The sequence below is a fragment of the Paroedura picta genome, chromosome 1, assembly GCF_049243985.1.
Source record: "Paroedura picta isolate Pp20150507F chromosome 1, Ppicta_v3.0, whole genome shotgun sequence".
Classification (NCBI taxonomy): Eukaryota; Metazoa; Chordata; class Lepidosauria; order Squamata; family Gekkonidae; genus Paroedura; species Paroedura picta.
The window spans coordinates 65528722-65553576 of NC_135369.1; the positions used below are offsets into that span (position 1 = coordinate 65528722).

The window sequence follows — 24855 nt, forward strand, 5'->3', positions numbered from 1 at the left end:
GGGCCTGTTCATGTTTGTGTCTGCATGAAAGAATATGATTACAAGTGAATTGCATGTTAGCATGATAGATGAGATTAATGTGGGTTCTGCTTCTTTTCTTTTTCTAAAACATATTTGAGTTTGCTTTTGGCTTTTGAATGAAAAGGTCTGAGATGAGATGAAAGGGAGGTGATGTCCTTTGAAATTGCATCATGCCATTTGCACTGGGCATTTACCATTCTGTGGGGTTCCTGATAGCATCCTACAGGTGGCTAAGGTCCAGATGGGAGAGCTGATGCTGTTATTACAAAATGAATGCAGGAAATGGGGTCTATAGTGCAAAGGCTCAGGCAGTAGCAGGAAAAGTCTTGAACAGGGCTGTCATTCTATCCCTAGTTACATCAGTACAAAAGGTTAATATATTTTGGAGTGTGAATTATCCAAACTCAGACTCCAAATTTGTATCCATAATCTGGGCATTGCAGCACAGCATAATATATGGAGTCATTAAATTACAGGCCACTGTAATCTTAGCAAGGATTTATTGAGTGCTAATGTAATTCTTTCAACAAGGCAAAGAGATTGCATTGACTTGTGGAAGTGGCTTTAACTTGATTGGATTGTAATCAGTTATGCCTTTGCCATGAAGCCTTCTTTTATAAAAAAAAATCTAGTTGTGATCTATTGGTTTCTCTGGATTGCTGCACTAAATCATTTGATTAACCATTCCTTTTCCAGTTGTGAATAAAACTTGGCAGGTGTAGAGGACGGAGGTGGGTGGGCATGGCACATATAGCCTTCTGGACTGGCTGTAGAAGCTGCCTATTGATCAACAAGGGTAACTTCTTTAAAAGTATGAATTTAGGACCAAGTTTATTGGGGTCTCTTTGTCAAGATCCATGTAAAAGGATCTTAATCTGGATTTAGTTAATATCATCCAAATTAGTTGCTTTAAGATCCTTCTGACCCTACAATGTATATACATTACTGGATAACTGCACACCAAATAAATTCTGAGAGAATCCAAGGCCCAAATATGCTACCTGGCATTTTTTGTTGTTGTTGTTGTTGTTATTTCTACTCCTCCAATTAAAAAAAAAGCATCCAAGAGTTTCTAATAACCTAAAAATGGTAAAAAAAAATCCAATTCAAAGCAAAATGGCAGTTTTGAAACACACATATATTCACTTTTTAATCAGATATTATTAAAAGTACGTACTTTACTTTGTGTTTTTAAAAATAATATTGTAGGTTCAACATGAACTTACATTTCCATTGCGGAGATACCAATATAGAAAAGGCTTTATCCAAAGCTTCTCCTTCCCTGATCTCAAATGGCTCACAGGCTTTTAATGAAGGTGCCGATGGTTGGGCAGGCTCATATGGAACCAAGAAAACCTTACAAAATTCTGACCTAAGACTGAAAGTTCAAAAACTGAACTTTGAATTATGCCTGAAAGCAAACTAAAAGGCACTGAGTTCTTTTAGTAGTGAGGAAATGTATTTCCAGTTGCCAGTACCAAGGTATAAGAAGAAGAGTTGGTTTTTATACCCCACTTTTCACTACTGAAGGAGTCTCAAAGCAGTTTGCAATCACCCTCCCTTCTCTGCCCCACAACAGACACCCAGTGAGCTCTTAGAGACCTGTGACTGAGCCAAGGTCACCCAACTGACAGCATGTGGAGAAGTGGGAAATCAAACCCAGCTGTCCAGAATACCCCACACTGGCTCTGTAGTAGCTGTCAGCTGAAGTTTTCAAATAGTCTTCAAAATCTGCTTATGAGAGCATAGTTCCTAGAGGCAGTCCTGACACTAAAATGGAGGCTTAGATCAGTGAATGAGCCAGCATTGATTTGATGTGATATGAACATTTTACATTTCCCTCCACAAAATCAAGCCCAGTGCTTTTCATTGGCACTAATTCTCACATTTAGCTTCCGGTCATCACATGCAGAGACAGTTTGATATACATGTCTGTGTGGCCAGACTTTGGTGTTTGGCAGGTGAATTGACTTGCCAAAAAGCATTCTGTTTGCGGCAACATGAAAGCATTCTGTCTATGGTGCTGCATAATATCCACAATGACTAACTATTGGGTTTAAAGTCATCGTGATAGATTAGGCGGACCTTCTGTTTGATCCAGCAGTGCAGATTTTATGTTGTTGTTTTTACATGTGAATCATCCTTATATTGTGCCCATCAGGTACATTCTTAATCCCCTTCCACTAACAAATCTGATATCCCTTGCCTTGCGTGGGGTGAGATATAGCATTGCTGCTGTGCTCTGCAGCCTAGCCACGGCCACCTATAGTGTAACATTTGGGTGAACATCACAGTCAAGGGAACATGTGCAGATAGGCAAATGAGCTCACTAGGATTCTGGATTCTGCTACTGACCTCTCCTCCGCCTAGATGTGTGTCTTTGTTTCCCAACCTGTGAGATGGTTCCAATAAATGTTTATTTAAAAACCTCTTGCAATCTGCATGAGGGCCAAAAGTTCATATAAATTGGCAGGAAAGAGGAGTGTCCCCCCCCCCCCCCGATAATCTTCACAGATAAAACCGTGCCATCAGTTTATGGGACTGTCAGTCTAAGGCTTTATGAGCACAGAGCCACTTTGAAAAGGTTACATTAAGCAGCACATTAGCCCTGATTCTAAGCAGAGCAAGAGTGTATGCTCTTCTTCACTAAGCTCATAGTCCATTATGTATTCATTTCCCAACTGGTGTGACCACACCAGTAACTACAATTCTGTGCCCCACTGCTTGTAAATACTACAAGGAGAGGAAAAGTCATAATGCATAATGCATAAAAGAGGAGGAGTTGCAGTTGGTAAAATTTTATATTAGAGGCAAGTTGATGTGATGTGGAAGATCTGTGATCCCATTTTCAGAGGGTTTTTTTTTTACTTCAAAAGGTGAGGGGCTTCTGATCTGACCAAGGAAGTAGCGCTAAATGAAGGGATAATTCTTTCCTCTATACATTATCCTCAGTCTAACATACGTATACCATAAACTGCTATTAGCATCTGTTAGCTCGCAGAAAGAGCCCTAGAATTCATTGGTTGCCATCTAAAGTTGGCCAAGTTGACCAAATTCTATTTTCCCTAAGGCTAAACGCTTTTCTGTACCCCCCACCAAACTCTATGACAAAACCTGTTCATTAGCAAGTAAACATGGAATTTCCTTAGTGACTGATACCTCAGTTACAAACTGTTTATTTTAAGTGGTGTGCTAATTGTCTGAATGTTAAGGCTCACTAGGAGAATCTCTTTTCTTGCCAGGCAGTCCCTTGGGTGTAAGTGTACAATAACCTGTCTCCATCAATAAAATGCCCACAGTTACTTGGTTTTGAATTACTTTTGCATTCTTTCTGGCACATTTGCCAGTCAGTCCTATTTGTATTTCACACCACTGGGAGACTTACATGTGGCTCTCTTGATAGTTTGTTGGGTGAGAGACAGAAGATGGTTGGGAGTTGTTTGATTGGAGCTTACTTCTCTGACACTCTGGACCACTTTAGACAGTCTATCCAGTATGACTCGACTTCCTGCTGTTTCTCCAGTTGAAGGAGGCCACGTGGTGTGGAAGCAACTTTGTGTATAGAAGGTGTGCTGCTTGCCTAAGAAGGGCCTGCTGGTATCAGCTTTTCAAAGATTCCAAGCTCTTAATTGGAGTTAGAGAAAGACAGCCCAGTGGGAAGTGCAGGGCTTTGGACAGTAGGGTACTCTGCACGTTCCCAGAGGGCTGCCAATCCTTCCAATACACACATGTTTCCTCAGCAGGGCTAATGGCTTCAAAGGAGAGGGCAATTTAGTGCTAGTGGAAAAGGTTAAATATTCTTTCCCTATTAGTCACTTTTTAAAGTCAAATTCATAGCCTCACACAGCTATTTCGAAATAAAGATGAGAGGCTACTACTTTGTAAGGAAAGGCAACATGGAATCATTTTAATAAAGGAACGGCAAAGGGATATATGCTCATGGATCTCCTGTGCTGCAACTATTTTGGCCCTCAGTGCATATAGAATCCCATTCTTCGTGTCTGAACTTGGACTTGTTCTTTCATCTGCAGACCAACCACGTCATACAGAAAGTCTGCATTGGTGAGAATAATGTGGTTGAAGAAGAAATTAAAGCAAATAAGACAATCCATGAATGGGCAGGAGGAGGTGGTGGCGGTGGAGGAGCAACTTATATATTTAAGGTACACACAATTTCAGTCCGTACAGATATGTTAAGCTACACCCTTCCTCTTGAATGAACTTGATTTATTGACTTTCCCTCCAGCTCATTCTTTTGAGGATAGAATGGCAGGTTGCTACAAATAGGGAGAATATTAATTTGGCCTTCTGGTGAACATTTCAATTGGAATATATGCTGTCTGAGACATTTTTATGTATGCATGTATGCATGTATTTATTTATTTATTTATTTATTTATTTATTTATTTATTTATATACCGCCCTCCTCGAAGGCTCAGGGCAGTTTACAGGGAACAAGAAAAGATACAGATAACACATGGTAACAGGTGATAACAGTAATAACAGTAATAACATTATAACAACAGTAACTTAACATGATCATAACAATAACATTAGCAAATGGAATTGCAAGAGCCTCCGCTCAACTCTTACTGGGACCCAGTGGGCTAGGCAGATTGGTGTCAGTCATTACTATTTTTAAAAACTCTGAGTTTGTCTGATGTCATGTCTAAATTCAGAGTTTTGAATATACATCTCTAAATAGAACAGTCACAGCCTTTTGTTGTTTGAGTGGCCATGTCTCCAGGAAAGGCTCAGGTAGGAAAGATAATGCCTAATGTACTGAAAACCCACATGGGTCAGTCTGTTCCTGCTTCAAGGTTCAAGATTGTACACAGTTAATGTCTTTACTTAGGATTTAAAATGTCTCAATGTACATCACTTTGTCTATGCTTTATCACTAGACTTGTCACCAGATGCTTTACCCCAGGGGTAGGTAAACTTTGTCTTGGCCCAAGTGCCAAAAAAGGGACCATCTTGTGAAAACATTGTGTGCCAACAAGTAAAATGGCTTGTGCTTAGATTCAAGTGGGCAGTCGTGTTGTTCTGAAGCAGCAGAACAAATCTAGAGTCCAGTGGCACCTTTAAGACCAAAAGAGACCTTAAATAAAACTTTGTTGATCTTAAAGGTGCCACTGGACTCTAAATTGGCTTGTGCTTTGTTGATGATACTTTGCCCAATATGGTTGAAGCAAACCAAGCCCCAACGTTGCTGTTGGTATCTCAGCAATTCACCTTGGCATTTGCTGGTGGCTGTGCAGTTCTCAGAGGCAATGACAGACATAATGCATGTTTGTTGCCTTTCCTGCACTACCAGCCCCAGCGGTGTTACCAGTGCTGTGGTTGTTTGGGCAAAGTGCCAAGTAAACTTGCTGCTATTAGTATGCATGTCAAGGTTTGTCTGCTTTGTACCAGAAGTTCCATGTGGTTGACGGTGGAATTGGATTCCCGGATTACTTAGTCATAAGGCAATATCTGTTACCCAGGTTAGTGGGTGCCACACACAGAGTGGTAGAGGGTTGGAGCTCTCTAACAGATACATACTCACAGGTCAAAGAGGCCAGCAACAGCCCTGGGCGTATGTTGAGGTATATAAATAAGGCAATAATAATTTGGACTGTTCAGCAGTCCTACAAGTTTGCATTTTGTTGCATGTGGGGAGCAAATGTGTTGTTTGCATATCTAACACAGCTAAAATCCAGCTTCATTTTTCAATTCAACCTGTTAAGATGGAGAATGGAAAGCCAGTGCCCTTGATCATTGCAGCAGGAGGAGGTGGCAGGGCCTACAGGGCAAGAGCATATACATTTCACCCAGAAAGGCTGGAGAATGACACAGGTGTCCCGGGAGAAAGTGGAAAATCGGGAGTGGCAGGTAAGGGATAGACACTGATACATTCAGAGTTCCTTGCCCTGCAGTGAAGAGACAGTTAATAAAAGCCCTTGGCAGTTAGCTGAAAAAGCAATATCATTTGGGTAGAGCATTGTTTAGTGTTTGTGCAGCATCTTTTCTTCTTGTTAAAGAAACAAGTGGGTGAACAGTTATGATCCAGTTTGTCTCTTCATCATGGAAGCTGCTGCAAAGATAACTTATTCCCCCCAAACTTCCATCTGCCCATCTCCCTTATTGATCTATATAATTTCTTCGGATCACAAACGACTGTCATTAGCAAAGAAGAACATATCACGAGTTAAAAGTATGAGTGCAGAGTCCACAGCTGTGACTTTATTTCCCTGCTGTGTCACAGACTTGTTGGGTCACCTTGACCAAATGACAAATATTCATAAGGCTTCTTTAAAATGAGCTCCTTATTTAAACTTTGAACCCAGTTTTGTTGTAAAGGAGGAGTCAAAACTGCTTAAAGTCATGACTTTTGCCTATTATTCAATGAGGGCTTTCCCTCCCCAAAATATTTTTAATAATACTTTTGGAACTCTACAATGTACTTCAGGTTAGTATATCTTGAATATAAATTAACATCGAACAGGACATAGATTTAAGATCAGCTAGTCCCACTTGACAACATATACCTATCCCTTCATGCTCATAACTAAACTAGTTTAATTGTAGACTATTAATCTTGCTGAATATTATTATGGGGCACAGAAGTTAATAGTTATCCCAGATTAATTTAAAATACAGGGGAAATAAAATAAGATTACTAGGAGCAGAAAAAAGAAATGTCCTTCCATGCCAGCAGTGGTAATTTGCTGAAATATTTTTGACACACTGTGTTCTGAGAAGGATTCTTCTCCTTCTCCGGGTTCTTTTACTTTTGGAGTTTTCTATTTTGCACTTATCTACCTATTGCCTAGTCTTAGGAACAGGTCTCGCTTCAGCTATGTTTCCTTGTTAATTCTGAGGTTAGCACTAATGCTTATTTCACAGTCCCTTTCACAGTCTTATTTTCAAAGAGTTTTCTCCTTTTTTAATTTTGCAAACCCAAGCAAAATAAAGAGGTTGCACATGCATACTCATATGCAAATTGGATGTTGTTTTAAATGCTACCTTGTCTATTCAAAAAATGGAAAACAGACACCCCGAGGAAGAAACAAAGACTACACATAAAGCAAACAATTCAGAAAGCTATCATACTGCAGAAGAACAGGAAATGGTGTCCTGTGAGCCAAATTAATAAAGATTTTTATAAGAGCTGTGTGGGAGCAACACAGAGCATCTATGCATCACTTCCGCATTGATAAAAAGGTGTTTCATTCACAAAAGTGTGATTAGGATGCATATATTTAAGATTCTGAATCATTCTGAGAGTGCATTTAGTAGTCACAATAGCCTTGGTTACCAGACAAGTAACAACTTCTGATCTGTGTATAAACCGAAGTTCATCTGTTTCTAGCCTCTCTGGGAAGATTTCTCCACTATGCTTCAGTTCTTGTGGCTAGGCAACTGAAAGAGGCAGTACTCTTCAACAAACTTTGATTTGTAAATTCAGATGTCACAACAAACTACAATTACGTAGCTGAGAATCCTGGCTTGGGGCCATCCAATCAGCTCCAGTGATATCGAAGCATCAGAACTAGCTGGGGTTTGCTGAAACCCCAGTTTGTAAGTAGTTTATTGTGGTTCCTGAATGTAGCCAAACTCCGGGATTCTAAAGATTCTTCAAAAAGACTCATCACACTGCATCTCCACATGCAGAAGCACATTCTAGTATGAGACACTAAGCCACCTGAAGGCCAGCAGACTATGTGGCACTTTGGATCAGAAAGTGCTTAATCAGGAAGAAAATCTTTTGAAAGCATTTTTTCACTTTCATACAAGATTCAAGTGTTTGAATAGGAGAGAAGTCCCCCTGCACACAGTCAACAGCTAGTATAAATAGAAGATCTTTTGAGCTTGGCATATGTAAGTGCCTACAGTGGATAGATGAATAGCACCAACAGTTCATTCATCATTTTGACTAAGCAAACAAATTTAACAATACATGGCTAATGCCAGCACTCTGTCTTTGGCCTTGCCATGGTAAAATTTAAAGCACACAAAGAGAAGCCAACAATCGTGGGCCAAGACCATACATTCGCTGAGCCAGTGAGAGTCTTTGCACGATGACAAAGCAGATGTAGCCTTCCACCCTGCAGAGAATGCCATGTGTGGTCCAGATGCTCCATTCAGGAATCAGATTTGCACAGACCTGACTGGGAGGAATGAAGGATTGTGCATCTCTTCAATATATATATATATTTAGTTATATAAATGTCAAATGGGGTTAAATGTCAAGTGGGGTTTCCATAAAGAGCCCCAGTGTGTGTACATGACACGGTCTCTGTGACATGTGATGCCTATCCCTCCAGCACTCAAACAGTCTTGCATACCTGGAAAATATTTTACCTGGTCCCAGGCCCAGTCTGCTTTCTACTGTAGATTCTGATGGTGGTACTGTTTGGATAGAAAAAGGTCTGCCTCTCTATGTTTATTAGAATGACTGCCTCAGAATGTCTCAGGGAGTCAAGACAGAAGATAGAGCATGAGCTCAAAGACATTTTGTGAGAAATATCGTCTATTGTTGGATACTCTCCCCTTTTACCAATGCTGGCCATAGAGTCTGATGTCCTACAAATGCTTTATGTACACTGCTTTAACTTCCCTCCTTGAAATCTGTGTTTCAGTTTTCCTGCCATTCTGGTTTGCCCTGCTGTTTGGGCTGGGAAGAAGAGAATGGTCACAGGATTTGTCACATTGACCATCTGTTAACTGACATCGTATTAACTCCCCAGCATTAGAGGTCAAGGGCATGTTTAGTTTTCAAATTATATTGTACTACAAATATAAGGTTTAAGTGTTGCCCCTCCCCATATTCCTGAGACCTTAAACTGTCTGGGATAAATGGATTTCTAGCAGATAATTCTTAGTCCCCCTCCCAATAACAGGATTTCTTGGTTCTGGTATTTAGGCCCATTTTGCATCTTACTTACCGTTGCATTGCAGATATTCCCTCGGGTTCTTACCCAACTGTTTCCCTGTGCTTTTCCAGTCCTTGTTAGGGACCCATGTCACAATCATGCTATTGGGGAGGTGTCTTTGGAGTGTGTGTGTGGGGGGGTGCATTTTCAGATGCAACAGGAACTAATGTGAGCTGTTTTTCCTTCTGTTGAACTGCAGGTGGTGGAGGTGGCTGGAATGATAACACTTCCTTCCTCTGGTCGGGAAAGTCCTTGCTGGAAGGCGCTACCGGTGGAAAATCCTGCCCCCAGGCCACGAAGAAGTGGGGGTGGGAGACAAGAGGGGGTTTCGGAGGGGGTGGAGGGGGGTGCTCCTCAGGTGGAGGAGGCGGAGGATATATAGGTAAAGTGGCTTCGTGTTCAAGGTGTCCCTTCCCCTCCCCTAGTGTTAATGCTCAACCTAATGCTGAAACAAAAATTGCCTATCACTGACATGCCTATTTCTATACCTGAATCTATTTAATTGAATGCTATACAATCCATTGTATTTATGCAGGGCAGGGGGTTAAGAATCTGCATGGCCATGATTGTACCCATTTGACTATCCTTTGCTAGAATGGATCTTCCAAAGGTAAAAGCCTGAGGATCCCATTGGTTTATTTGGAAAATAAAAGTTTTTAGCCCTCATAGCTATGGAAAAAGAGCTTAAATGCATTGACAGTTCCAGGCAAAGGATCTGCAATCATGGAGGATGTAATACAATGAGTCTACAGTGCTCAGAAGGGAAGAATGTCTGCAGCTTTTATAGTTAATTGCTCTCAGTGCCTTCCAAAATGTATCATGTCTTTCTTTCATTTGTAGCCCTGATCTTTAAAAAAAAAAAAATCAAAATTATGCCATAAACACATTTTGAAATCATCAGTGAAAAACACAATGTATATACATTTCAGGCTTATTTCTGACTTGATATTCCACTTTCAGAGTCTGGTGGGGAGAAAGGTTTATGCAGAATTCTGGACCCCCTGTGTATATGTTGCCTTTCAACTATAGGTGTACATGCTATACAGACTAATTTACACTTTAGTCAAATAACATCAGCAACAAAACCATTCTAGATTTCATATTCTGAAAACTAGGGGCTTGTCCACATGGCTTGGGAGTTTTTGTGGCTTGGATGGCACAAATTCATTACATTAGATCTCAGAAATTGGAAGTACAACTCTTCCAAACTCTGCTGTAATACAAAGTTGTTACTAATGCAGATGGCACCATCCACATGGAAGAATGCTGGGCAAAATTAACCCTAAGCACCTACATTGGGGGAATTCCTACCATGTGGACATGCTTCAAAATCCTACTGAGAATTATGAATTGTGATAATGTGTTGAAATTCTGGTTCTGACCAGTGGGGAAAATCAGAAGCCATGTACTGTGCTTTATTGCATAAAGGTATTTTTGCCACTAACATACAAAATGTAAAAGATAAGTAACTCAGTCTTCTTAGATTCAAGTGTGTAGCCATGTTGGTCTGAAGTAGCACAACAAAAATTGAATCCAATAACATTTCTAAGACCAGCAAAGATTTATTCAAAGTGTGAGCTTTCGAGTGCATGCACACTTCCTCAGACAAAATGGAACAAGGATCATGAAAGTACAGATTTAAAGAGTTGTCTGAAGCTTAACCCTTCAAAGACAGAGGTCCTGTGGCTAGTAAGAAGGGACCAAGCAAGGCAGCATGCTTGCCCAACCTGGATAGAGTGCAACTAGCAGTAGCCCACTCTGCCAGAAACCTGGGTATGATCCTTGATGCCTCTCTCTCTCTATGAAACCGCAGGTCACAAGAGTAGCACAGCAGGCCTTCTACCACCTTCACCAAGCCAGGCTATTAGCATCCTACTTGGCCCCAGAACATCTAGCCACAGTGATCCATGCAACCTCTAGACTAGATTTTTGCAACTTGCTCTATGCAGCCTACCCTTATACTTGATTGGTTCAGAATACCGTGGCCAGAATCCTCACAAATACACCATAGAGATCCCACATCCGGCTGGCACTACAACAACTCAACTGGCTCCCAATGGAATTCCAGATTAGACTTCAGGTTCTGGTAATTATCTTCAAGTCCATATGAGGTCTGGGCCTGACCGTCTCTCTGCCTATACCCCCAAAAGAGCACTACACTCTGCCACTGCCAACTGGCTAGTAATCTCTCGCCCCAAAGAAGTTCCTCAGACCACAATAAGGGCCAGAGCCTTCTCTGTACAAGCCCCAACTTAGTGGAACGAGCTCCCTGAAGAGATCAGGGCCCTGGTCGAACTCCCAGAATTCTGCAGGGCCTGCAAAAGGGGCTCCTCTACCAACCATTCGACTGAGGTTAACCCAACCTAAAAATATCCACTGGTCCCCTCCATAATCTGAATGATTTGGACCTCCCAGGGGCTCTGTTAGTTGTTCTATTGAAAATTGTTCAATGAATTAATTATGGTAATTTGTTAAACTTATATTATTTTAAAACTACATTTACTGTTAGAATTGTTATAGGTATGTGATGTTGTAACTGTTATCTATTATGTGATGTTCCATGAATCCCATGATGTTCCATGTAAACTGCCCTGGGCTGTATGGGAGGGCGCTATAAAAATCTAAGAAAATAAATAAATACGGGTAAATGAGTGGCAAATCAGTAAACTGTGCCATTTTTTTCTCACCCATAACCACTTCAGATTTGGTGACAACTTGTTCCTTCAGATTAATGGTACAGCCAGGGGCAACTGCATGACCCCTCAATATGCCAACATCTTCATGGCAGACTTGGAGCAACACTTCCTAAATGCTCACCCACTCACACCTCTCTTATACCTATGATTCATTCATGACATTTTTATTGTCTGGACACATGATAAAGAAGCTATTGATACTTTCCACTAGGCATAAAATGATTTTCACCCCACCATCAACCTGACAATAAATCAATATACGCAAGAACTACATTTTCTGGACACTACTGTAAAAATAAACAATGGATGCCTAGAAACCACCATATACCAAAAACCTACTGACCAATAAACATACCTGCATTTCTCTAGCTACCATTCAAAACATACCAAACAATCTGTTGTATAGAGCCAGACTCTACGTTACAACCGCATCTGCTCCAAACCCACAGACAGAGATTCTCATCTGAAGGATCTACAACAAATCTTCTTGTAACTAAAGTAGCCACACAATGAGGTCAAGAAACAGACTGCCAAAACCAGAAGGATACCCAGAGAAAACGTGTTGGAAGACAGACCCAAAAGAGACAATAACAGAACACCACTTGTTGTTACATATAGCTCTCAACTCAGAACAGTTCAGTGCATCATCAGTGACTTACAACCTCTACTGGATAATGACAGTTCTCTTTCCCAATGACAGTTCTCTTTCCCAGTTGCACACAAACAACCCCCCCATTCTCAAACAACTCCTCACCCACAACAATGTGACATCTAATTTGAACATGGACATTGGTACCATGTTCAAATCCAGATGCCAACTTTGCTGCCACATACAGTCTAATAACTGGACCTAACAACATTACCTACATCACCAAAAGCTTATTCACATGCTCATCTTCTAACATTATATATGCCATCAAATGCCAACAATGCCCCTCTGTTCTTTACATAGGACAAACAGGTCAAACCCTCCGCCAAAGAATTAATGGATACAAGTCTGACATCAAAACTTACAGGACTGAAAAATCTGTAGGGGAATACTTCAGCCTTCCAGGACATTCAATAAGAGACCTCAAAGTAGCTGTTTTATTGCAAAGGAACTTCAAGAACAGACTAGAAAAGGAGACTGCAGAAATGCAAGTTATTATAACACTCAAAAAAGTGGAATACCCAGGACTCATCAAGGACAGTTTCATTTCTCCAATCTTTTTGTGAACTACAACTGAACTCAAAAGGACTGATTAGCTGATTAGCAAAGAATGATCATGTTGCATAATTTGGGTATTATGACAGTTTACTAATTTGCCACTAATTTACCTTTGCTTTATATCTGTACTCTTATGAACCTTGTTCCATCTTGTCTGAGGAAGAGTGCATGCACATGAAAGCTCACGCCTTGAATAAATCTTTGCTGGTCTTAAAGGTGCTATTGGACTCAATTTTTGTCAATCTTCTTAGCCAGTCTTTGGTTCTCTTGCTAATATCTGATGTTTTCCTGGGCAGCTAGCACCACATCACATTGGAGGCCAACTGCCACAGGCCTTAAAGCCATCAGTCAGACACTAAACCGCTATTCTTGGCAACTAGGTTCCAATCAACAGTAACCTTTAAAAAGTCTCTGTTGTTAATCTCTTTTGCCACCCCAAATCTTCTCAATATTTGGGTATTCTCCCACTTTTAAAATTACTAGTTTCCTTTTTAACTACACCATGGAACAAATGGAAACGGGGCTGGTTGTGGTGAAGTAATCATCAGGTAATTTTGTGTGTTTTTGTGACTGGTTATTTCAGTGATGTGACACATTTTGGAATCATGTTTAAATTGTACTTGCCACATTCTGAAAAATGTGAAATCACGTTTAACCCAAAACTTGGCAAACTGGTTCTCAACACAATGCTGAGAATTGACAAGGCATTCAGATGACCTGTTACCATGTTATAATAAAATGATTTTTTGGTGTCTTCATCACATCCATTGCAACCCCTAAATGGGCACATAACCCTACCTTTTGCTGTAAGAAAGCAATTTATTCATGTTTGAAAGTTAACTGTTATGTTTATTAATGTGTACTGCCTATAAATAACATGTGATTATTTAATTTTGCAGAAGTACCTTTTTGAGTTTTCTAACTTTCCTAGTGTAAAATAGAGAATTTAAGAATTGGTGGATTAGTTGCTTGAATTGGGCGGGAATAGTTAGTAGTGATTAGAAAGGAATTTGTAATAGTAATAAGCTGGAGTCTAAATGTAATGACCTTTGGGTGGCTCCATAATATCTGTCACCATCTCAGAATGGTTATGAGAATCTGTATTCCTCTATTCTAGATGGTTGCCCATGAGCAAATGGGAAAAAACAAGAAAAGCAATCTGGTCATTGTGTTTATTGTATGGAGGCTTGACTTCTTGTACATGGCGTTTTGCAATCTTTCAGCCAAATGACTATGTGGAGATTTATGGTGTAGCATTCCCCAAATAGCAATTTTTCATGCCCGGTGCTTCATTAATACCACAAGTCTTATTAAACTTGAAGCCTTGGAAGTGAAAGCCTAGAGGCACACTAAACTTTGATCCACTATAGACTCAACTGAATTTGCCAGATGAATTTTCAGTCAGGTGCTCCCTATTTTGTAATAGAGATTATTAGCACCATGCTTTTGCCTCCTATGGTGACAAATTCCATCGTGGTTGTCATGTTAGCCTATTGCAGGGACACTACTGTATATTCATCCATGGGTCAGAAGCCATTTTATCAGATGCACCTCCATGAATAGATATAGCAAGATCAATAGTGTACACAAACCACACCTGAAGACGGACACTTCCTTTCTGTAATGAAAGACTTTTTTTTTGACTTTTTTGACTTTTAGTCCATAGAGTAAAATTTGCTGATGAATTCTGGTTCAGCACCCTCACACTGTATTCCCACTTGAACCTTTCTGGAGATGACCTTAAAACCTGCAATAAATAGTCCTGGAAGAAGAAATTGTGTTTTCAAGGGCTTCTGTTACTATCTTAAATGTGTGATTTATGCCCTTCTTATTTTGCTCAGAGACTTATCTGTTTGTCCTGTGTTAAAATAGTATCTATACATGAAAAGAGAGTAAGTTGGCTGGAAGTGGTTCACACCCACGCTAACTGAATCTTTCATTCACTTTAGTAGGTTCTGTATTTATGTTTCTGCATGGTAGTGTAATGTACTTTCTGCTGTTTCTTGTGCCTTTTGGCATCACTTGGACAAAAATAAGTTTAATCTACTAGATTCAGGGCAGATAGATTTGACCACTCAAACATCTGACAAAGCAGTCTCTGGCCCATGAAATCTTATAGCAGACTTTATTTGCCTCCCAAATGCTTCATTATTCTTTTATTTATGTTTTTAATTCAGCAATATAACTATATTCTAAGATATTTTCCTGTTGTCCATAGGTGGCAATGCAGCAGAACTTAATGATCCAGAGATGGATGGAGAGGATGGTGTGTCATTTATTAATAGCAAATACGGTTCATTGTATACCCCAGCTCTAAAAGGTATTTTCATCAACTAGGGAATTATTTTCATTCTGTGCTTGCAAAAAACTTGGAGTTTGGAGAAAGAAATACTGACTATGGGAACCTTGTCTCCTGGGGAAGGCTGTGTATTCTCCAACATTCACATGGTCTGGTCTCCTAAGAAAACAATACTCATAGTTTTGAAAAACCATCCTATTGTGGCTTTTCTAAAATTCATGGGTACAGAGCAGTACATACATACATTCCCTGTCTACTTCATGAACCCTTCCCAATTTCCAGTCCTAATCATTTGCATTATCTGACGCTGAAGTCATGAGCAAAGGGTTTCATAGCTAAGAGACCCTTAAGATTATCTCTGGATGCACCCATCATCAGATTGGAGTAGTCAGCCAGTAGTCAGTGGTAGTCAGCCACTAAGGGCATGTCTTTTTCTCCTGTGCCCTAAGGCAGGGGTAGTCAATCTGTGGTCCTCCAGATGTTCATGGACTATAATTCCCATGAGCCCCTGCCAGCAAATGCTGGCAGGGGCTCATGGGAATTGCAGTCCATGGACATCTGGATGACCACAGGTTGACTACCCCTGCCCTAAGGAACTCTCTTTATGCAGCTGTTCACCTGATGCAAAATTTGGTTTGCCTGTTTCGATCATTGCAATATCCAGCTTGCTGTAGTAGTTAAGAGTGGCAGCCTCTAATCTGGAGAACTGGGTTTGATTCCCTGCTCTTCCACATGCAGCGAACTTTGGAGTATTCACAGTCCTGTCAGAGCTCTCTCATTCCCACCTACCTCACAGGGTGTCTGTTGTGGGGAGAGGAAGGGAAGGTGTTTGTAAGCTGCTTTGGGACTCTTTTGGGTAGTGAAAAGCGGGGTATAAAAAACAGCTCTTCTGCTTATTTTGTTTGTTTTTTTCATTTCTATTTATTATTGGAACTATTTGTTATTTCGCCTTATGCAGTCCTTTTTCTTTTGGCCTTTGGAAATCTTTAAAAAACAATTGTGGGTTGCTTGCTGATTTTTTGCCATTTTCTTAATCAGTTTTTCCCTGTATTGTGTTAATGTTTTTAAATAAATACTATATAATCGCTTATCTGCAACCCCACAGAAAATTATTTCCCCACTGAAAATAGTAATTTGCAGTATTTCGGTCTCTAATGAAATCTAGTTAGCTCGACTGGTAGGTAGCTTCAAACAAGACATCATGGGATGGGGGACACTTTCTGTTCTGTGCACTTGCATGGAACATTGGTGGTAGAAACCATTCATATGTAGCCTCTGGATGTTGCAATCGTATGTACACTCTACAGTGATAGAAGATATGCAAAGTTAGACATTACAGGCACATATAGAGAACAGGAGATGTTCAGCGGGTGGTTTGGTATTATCCCTTTTTGGTCCTTTATGTACATTGTCTTATGTGAGTTTTTGACTTGCAATTCCCATGCAAATAAGTAACTTTTCCCTCTGAATGTTCTCTAGTGACAGAAGGACATGGAGAAGTTGACATTAGGCTGCATGTAAATTGTAGCCACTGTTATAGTGACATGTGCCACGTGGATCCAAAGACCCTGGAAATTATTTGCAGTTGTGCTCATGGGTATATGTTGGCAGATGATGGTGATTCTTGCATAGGTAAGAGAATTGACAGGGAGGGTCAGCTTTGGGCTTCATGTGGCATTCAGAATGTGTTGCGATTTCATGTCTACATACGATGTCTTAGATCAGCAAGAACTCACTGAAAGGATAGTCAGTCATTATATCAAGGGCACTACAATACAGAGCCCCAGGGAAACAGGCCTTTGTTACAGTGCAATTATTTGAGAATCCCCAGTATGAAAGTGCATATAACTTGCTACCTGGATTAGTTTAGGTAATAGTTCCCTAGAGCAGTGGTCCCCAACCTTTTTATCACCGGGGACCGGTCAACGCTTGACAGTTTTACTGAGACCCCGAGGGGGGGTAGTCTTTTGCTGAGGGACATCGCCGCCACCTGGGCCACTGCTCCACTTGCTTTCCCGCCACCGCCCCTGATTTCCTGCCGTCCACTGCGGGTCGCTGCCTGCAGCAGCTGCGCAGTGCCACTCCAAGGGGGACCCCCAGCCATGGCGACCTCTGGAGAGCACCAAAGGTGAGCTGGCGACAGAATGGCCGGGCAGCCCCTGAGGCAGCATCCGGGGAGGAGGACGAGGGGGAGCTGCGGTCCCGTACTGACTGATCCACAGACTGGTCCCGGTCCCCGGACTGGGGGTTGGAAACCACTGCCCTAGAGCTCAGAACATGAAGTCTCAACCGTAAGTGCATATTTGCCTCTCTCTCAACATCATAATATATCTGATCAAATTAGTTCCTGCCTCTGAAATCTTATATTCCAATGTGGGAGATAATACTGTGTCTTTTGCCTTCCTATCTTGTCTCATCCCCTCCCATTCATCCCATCTGTTGCCTTTGCATTGCACAAAAATGCAGGCGAACCTTTGCTGTAATCAGCTTTCCTGGATCTGTGACCTCCAATGGCTCATTGTTCCACTTTCCTCAATTAAGAGCAAGCCATTGAAACAGATGGTTTTCTATCAGGAAATTAACACGGGCACTCAATGGATATGAAAGCAAAGCCATAAAAAAAACTGGAAGAGAGAAAATGTTTAAATTAGCCGGGCTAGAAATCAAAGCATCTGTCAGCCTCATCTAGAATGAGTCTGTGCTATAGCAGAGTAAGGGAAAGGACTGTGAAATATTTTTCTAAAAATACATTCTCGCCAGAAATAAATTATTTGTCCAGAAGAGGAAGACTGCGTGCACCAGGCTGTGGCCCATCTCGTGTCAGGACAGGAAACCAGCAACCGTGTTCTCAACTGCCCATACTTCAAAGATATACTTGCCATCTGCCCAGCCATCTAATCTTCCATCCTTCCAGCCTTGGTAGAAGGAGTGTTCTGCTTCCCAGAACACAAGTCCCCTGCACTGAAGCACAAGTAGGAAAAATAGCTCTTCCTCCTGTACTCTGTGTCGTAGGAAATGCTGAAAAAAGCAGTTAACATGAAGTATGCAGTCTACAACATGTTATACACTTTGTTCTGACTTTACCAGGAATGCATTTCCTAGTCATCATGTTTTCCTTGGTAGCTAATTGGTATGATGCCGAGAGCGGCCTTATCTCTTCAGTGCAAATCCAGGTTTCTTGTGAAATCTTCACTTACCAGGAAACTGATGCAGTTCTGTAACATGCAACTCTCTCATGTCTACCTATACAATGCGATGGCTTTTAAACATCATGTTTTTTAAGATGTAGACTTTTTAAAAATGGATGCATCCTAAAATATAATGTGTGCACAGACACCAAAATTTAACACCGTCATTAGTCTATACTAATAGACTAATAGGGAAGGCAACTGTAAGCCGCTTTGAGCCTCCTTCAGGTAGAGAAAAGCGGTATATAAGAACTAACTCTTCTTCTTCTTCTTCTTCTTCTTCTGTATAGTCTTTACAATATACCAAAGCAAAGTGTTTTATATGTGGCTTCCATTACCCTGTTCATATGTTCAGTGAATGCACATACATCCTGCCTGTATGTATGTACATCGGTTTGTAATAGGATTGCTAGCTTCCAGTGGGCATGTAGAGACCTCCCAACATTATAACTGATCTCCACACAGCAGAGATCAGTTCCTCTGAAGAAAATGGCTGCTTTGGAAGGTGGACTCCATCTTCTTCTTCTTCTTCTTTATTATACCCCAATGAAGTCCCTTCTCACCCCTGCCTTTTCCAGGCACCCCCCCCCCAAATCTCCAGGAATTTCCCAAACCAGAGTGAGAAGAAAGAGCTCGTGTACTTTCACTGCATTAATACTTGTTAGGTTTGTATCACCCATTCCAGTACACATGTGTTTATTGTAACATGAGAATTACTCAAAGCACATACCACAAATAATTAAGTTCTACATCCTGACAGCACAAGTTTTCATTTTTCTAAAAAAAATTACTATCATTTGTGACTTGGAAAATAGGTTTAAAATTGCAAGTAATGCTTCTGAAAATGCAGGAGGCTGACTGAGGCCAGGTATGCTCAGGAGGTGAAGCTTCATTATCCTGTTCGATACACTGCAACTCCCCCAGGGTTCAATTGGGGTTTCCTGGATGCAGAATTATTTTTCCAACACAGTGGGAGTGCGGGTGGCTTTAGCCCAGCCATTTTGACCTCTTGCTCCTTGAGATGTTCCTGGCTCCTCTATGATAGATATGAGGGTGCATGACCATGTGGCCACTTTTAATCCTGGTGCTGTAGAGGTGAGTTGAAATGCTCAATGTGTTTTTTGTCTTTTCCAGCTGAACCAATACTGCCTGATAACAGTCCTCCTCTGTCCTTGGTCTTGTCTGTAGTAACATCAGCTCTGGTTGCTGCCCTCATTCTTGCCTTCTCAGGGATTATGATAGGTGAGTTTCTTCCAGGCTCAGGGTGTGAGGAAAGCAGCAACGCTGCAGCACATGATGCACTCTAATGCCTAAGTTGCCACCTGACTTAACACCATCAGGTTACCATTATGGAAGTTTTAAATTTCTGTTGTTTAATGTTGATATGAATCAAGTGATCTATACAAGTTGCATCTGACATGCAGAGTAACCCAGTTTCATATAGAATTCCAGCACCTCAAATACCAAATGTTGTTGTTTCCATAAGCTTTCAAATACAGTCTTCAGCTGCCTCCTGAAGATTGATGAAGGGGACCAGCTGCACCTCCCTGGGGAAGAGGCTTCATATTTGTGGGCAGCTACAGAAAAGCCCCCCCCCCCAATCTACCCACCAAATGAGCATCTTTTATTGGCAGGACTGTCTGGTGGGCTTCTCCCTGCAATCTTAATTCCTGTGCAGGAATGTAAGAGAGAAGATGGCCTTTCAGATATGCCCCAGCATTCTGCACTAGTTATTGGTTCTGAACCCTCTTAAAGAGTAGACCCAAGTACAGCACATTAGTACAGTCCAGTCTAGATATAAGTAAGGTTGGAATAGACCCAGGGAATGCACCAGCTGGACAAATGCACTCTGAGACACAGCAGCCACCTGGTTTTCTAAGGTGACTGCCAAGCTGCAAATTTGGGCTTTCAAGGTGAGTATAACCCCACTCAAGACAGAGGAATTTGAAGTCCCTTGTCTGCCTTTCCACTAACCCAGGGAACCTATGTCTCATCAGGATTAAGCTTCAGCTTGTTCACCCTCATCCAGTCCATTGCTGACTCCAAACACCGGTTCAGAAAATCAACAGAATCCTCAGGGAGGATTTTTTTTCCAGAACAGCTCTAACTGTGGACTCTTTGAGTATACTCTCCCTTGCAAGAAAGCATTTACAACTTCCCTTATCCATTCAGTTAGCCTCCCTCTTGCAGCCAAGAAGAGCAAGGGTTGAGAACACAGACAATAGGTCTCACCTGCCCAAAGATCTTGTCCATGTCCTTGGGATAGATAAGCTGAAAGTTATCCATCTATTTCAGTTAAGCAGATGTCAATGGTACATCATCTTAAGGGTGATTATATCAGCTGCCTGGGTCATCTCTCTATCCAGAAAGCAATCAAAGCCTCAACAGAATTATCGGCAACTCAGGTGGGAAAATCGTATCCAATCAGGATCCATCACGAAATAGATGGGATGGCAAGAGGTCAGGGACTGGATGGAAGAATTAAGATCTCTTTCACTACCACTTTTCTGTTAGATGATTTTCATATGCTATTGGCCCAAAGATATCATTGAGGACCTGCTGTGAAGAAACAGAAAATGTTTCTCCTTATGACCCCCACAGGGCTTTGAGTATGAATCTGTTGGAGATTCCCAGCCCAAGGGAATTTCACCTGGCCTTAAATAGGGCCAAGGCCTTTTCAGTCCTGGCCCCTACCTGGTGGCATGAACTCCCAGGAGAGCTACAGGCCCTGTCAAAACGTTCTCCGTTCCACAGAGCCTGTAAAATGGAGCTCTTCCACCAGGCTTTTGGTTGAGGCCAGGCCATGGAAGATCTAGCTGCTCACAAAAGATCAGGCTCCTCCTGAAATAGTCCCCCCTGAGGCATTGGTCTTGGTATTAGTAGTTGAGCCTGGGAAGGGGGAGGGAGTTGTCACCATCATTACAGATAAAGGGCTGTAGTAAAATCTAACATCACCTAGTGGAGAGGTGACCAAACTGTGGTTCTCCATATGTTCATGGACTACAGTTACCATGAGTCCCTGGCAGTATGGCCAACAGGCAGGGGCTCTTGGGAACTGTAGTCCATGGACATCTGGAGAGCCACAGTTTGGCCACCCTTGACCCAGTGCAAAAGCATATGTACTCTGATGATATGTGGTTTGGGAGGAAAGGGCTGAGACCAAGAAAGTGTAGAAATGAACTAAATCACAATTCAGTACACTACATCTGAACTACATAAGAAGATACATTGCCTGGGATCCAGTGGAGTGTTCCTGCAGACAGAAGGGTCTCAACCTGTACAGCTGGACTTCCCTACTTACTCCCTCTGGCTGAAGTTCCAAATGTGCCCCTGGGGCAGGAGCGGGAAGGCAAGAAGGTCCTGCTGTGTAGATTGAAATCTTTCAACCTGCTGAAAAAATCCCTTGGATCCAAGCCACTAGTTCTTTTCCTTACAAATAAAAATGCATTTCCCCACACTTTGAATAAAATTGGGTATACCCACAGAAAATGATACAATAACTCCAGTAGCCAAATCAAGCCATTCCTGACCTAAACAAATTACACACAAATTACAGTTAATCATACTATTAGAAGCTAAAGATAAATCTGTTTTTCTGTTCTAGATGCTTCCCTTCCCTCCACTCCATCCTGAACTTCCACATTTGCCTTTCCTTCTCAAGCCCTTGAAAGAGTTATTAAAAATGAGTACGGCTAGGCAGAATGTGGAGGAGCGATAATAGTCTCTCAAATCCATACTTACATTACTATCAGCGTTGCTGACCTCCATCCACCTACACCCAAGAAACTTCTGTTAGAACAGATATGCTACTCTATAGAATTAAATCTATAATCCAACTACTACAGTACCATGTTAATGTGCCCAGAGACAGGAATGTGCTGTGGGAGCTACCATACACAGCTCCAATTACTTTTTCAAAGTAACTTTTTTGCATGTCCAATTAATTCTGGTCTGCATTTTCCTCCAAGGCATGTAATGCTCCCATAGGAACTTGAAAGGTTAAAACAAGGACTGAACAGACCAGGTTGGAATCCATAAAAAGTTATTCTGAAAAGCTTCAAAATCCTTCCAAGGTCAGAAAGTGTCTAAGGAAAAAACAGTAAAGAAAACTAGCTGGAAAACTTAGTGGCATTCTTCAGAGATATCTCTGTAATGAATGATTTGGCTTTCTAGAGTCCATGCCGGGATGTATATTTTGTTACAAGAGAAGGAAGATAGCACCTCTATTATAGGGATGGGCATGAACTTGGACGATTCAGTTTGTGGTTTGTGGTGTCTCCAGTTTGTGCACCATGGGCTGTTAGGAACTTTTGGGGCTTAATGAACCTGTTTGGTTCATAGAATCATACAGCTAGAAGGGACCTTCGGTGTCATCCATCCAACCCTCTGCACAATGCAGGAAATTCACAACTATAATGACCTCAATTCATTGCCCAGATGATGTCCCCACAAACCAGAATCCCTTACCAGTCCGGCCCGGAGGACATTTGCCTTCTAACTCCAAAGTGGCAATCGGCATTTCCCTGGGTATGCAAGAAAGGGCTACAGAGCCAAGCACTGACACAACCCTCCCTGACCACCTACTCACAATCTGCCCAAGTTCACAGCATCAGCAGTTCTGTCAGTTGGCTATCTAGTTTCTGCTTAAAAGCTTCCAAAGAAGGAGAACCTACCCTCTCCCAAGGAATCCTGTTTCACTGAGGAACTGCTCTGTGAGGAACTCTTTCCAGATGGTTACCCCAAAATTATTTTGAATTAATTTCAACACATTGCTCCTGGTCCAACCACTGGGGCAACAGAAAACTACTCTGCCCCATTTGCTGGCAGTGGCTCATGGGAATTGTAGTCCATGGACATCTGGAGGACCACAGGTTGACTACCCCTGCTGTATATGACAGCTTTTCAAGTACTTGGGCTATCATATTACCTCTTAGTTGTCTTTTCAGGGTAAACAGACCAAGCTCCCTCAACCTTGATATAGTAGAATGCTCTCCACTCATGTGCTAGAGACACCTAACTCACAGAGGAACTCCAGCTGATGCTCCTCTACCCTCCCTCCAAGTTTGGTGAGGATTGGATTAACAGAGTCTGCCCCAGGAGATGCCCCAGGGAATTTTTTTCTGAGAAAATGACAGACAGATTCAAGAGGTTCAAGAGTATATAGAATGGATACTGTAAGCTAGAGAAATCAAACTCAAGGCTGACTCTTTCCTGTTTGTCCTCCATGTTTGGTGAAGATTAAATTAATGGGGTTCAAGTTACATCCCCCCAAAGAAGGTTCTTCCATCCTCCATTATGTCCAATGGGGAAAAAGCAAGGGCACTAGATACCTAGCAGAACAGAATCAAAGGCCCTGAGAATCTCTGCAGTAGAAACTGAAGGATTTTCACAAGCCCAGCAGATCCAGTATCACTGAGACAGTGTAAACTCAATAGGACTAAGGCAATGCTAGGAAAATGTTTTGAGGGAAATGCCAGGGTTCAAAGGTTTATAGAAAGGACCCCCAGCAATTGACACACACCAAACACACAATTGGTGGGTGCAGTTGGTGAGTGCCCAAGCCCTCTATCTTGCAGTTGGCTAGCACTTGATGATGCTGATCAAGAAGTCCAACTATCGATGCGTCACAATGGGTCTTTTAGACTTCTCCACATTTCTTGAATGTGTAGATATGGGAAGCAGTACAATAGCTCCATCCCACTGAGTAGACTACATCCCTAACTTCACTGTGCTTTGCTTCTAGTGTACCGCCGGAAACATCAGGAACTGCAAGCCATGCAAATGGAGTTACAAAGTCCTGAATACAAACTGAGCAAGCTGCGCACCTCCACCATTATGACTGACTACAACCCCAATTATTGCTTTGCAGGAAAGACCACTTCTATTAGTGACCTCAAAGAGGTGCCTCGGAAAAATATTTCTCTGATAAGGTAAACAAGTCTTTCTGACATCTCTCTGCACCACAAAAGAAGCTCTGCAGCACTCTACCACACAAATGCACATGAGCCAAGTACATGCATTGTACTTCTCTTTTCCTGTTGCATACTAAGACTGATAAACAAGCATAAAAAATTACTACAGGAGTTAAGATAGTCTTTTGCATTTGCCATTCTGATAATATAAGAAATTAGGGGCCAAGCCCATTGCATTCATGAATACTATGGGCGCTGGATTGGGGGGGTTGGAAGAACTCTGCGGATGGCCTCTCCCTACCCCCAGGACCTAGAAAAGCTGCAGGCAGCTGTGAGGGAACTCACCGGCAGGGGAAGCTTTCATGCAGCAGGAATCTGCAGCCTTCAAGCCTCAGAGGGAAGTAGAAGGAGGAGAGGGTAATCAGGGGTGGGGGATGGAAGGCGATGGCTGGCTGGTGGACAGACAGGCAAGCCAGTTGGAGGAGGGGGCACTCAAGGGCGGGACAGCTGCCCTGAGTGGCTGTTAAGCCCTGAGTGGCACTTAAGACATGAGATACACTCCTCCTCCAAGCCCTTACCAGAAAAATATTATGTGGAAGAGATGGGTTTTAGCT

At 41.8% G+C, this 24855-nt stretch overlaps 1 protein-coding gene across 2 annotated transcripts in view; it reads left to right on the forward strand.

Annotated features, from left to right (window-relative positions):
- Positions 1 to 24855, forward strand: part of ALK (ALK receptor tyrosine kinase) — an 816801-nt gene that overhangs the window by 756297 nt on the left and 35649 nt on the right. Inside the window, exons 14-20 of one of the 2 annotated variants that reach the window (XM_077341212.1) lie at positions 4053 to 4184; positions 5751 to 5895; positions 9139 to 9321; positions 15061 to 15162; positions 16621 to 16773; positions 19464 to 19571; positions 24073 to 24259. In XM_077341212.1, coding sequence (XP_077197327.1) covers positions 4053 to 4184; positions 5751 to 5895; positions 9139 to 9321; positions 15061 to 15162; positions 16621 to 16773; positions 19464 to 19571; positions 24073 to 24259 — 1010 coding nt within the window. Of the gene's footprint in view, positions 1 to 4052; positions 4185 to 5750; positions 5896 to 9138; positions 9322 to 15060; positions 15163 to 16620; positions 16774 to 19463; positions 19572 to 24072; positions 24260 to 24855 lie in introns of those variants that run through there. The other variant, XM_077341222.1, reaches the window with a different exon arrangement.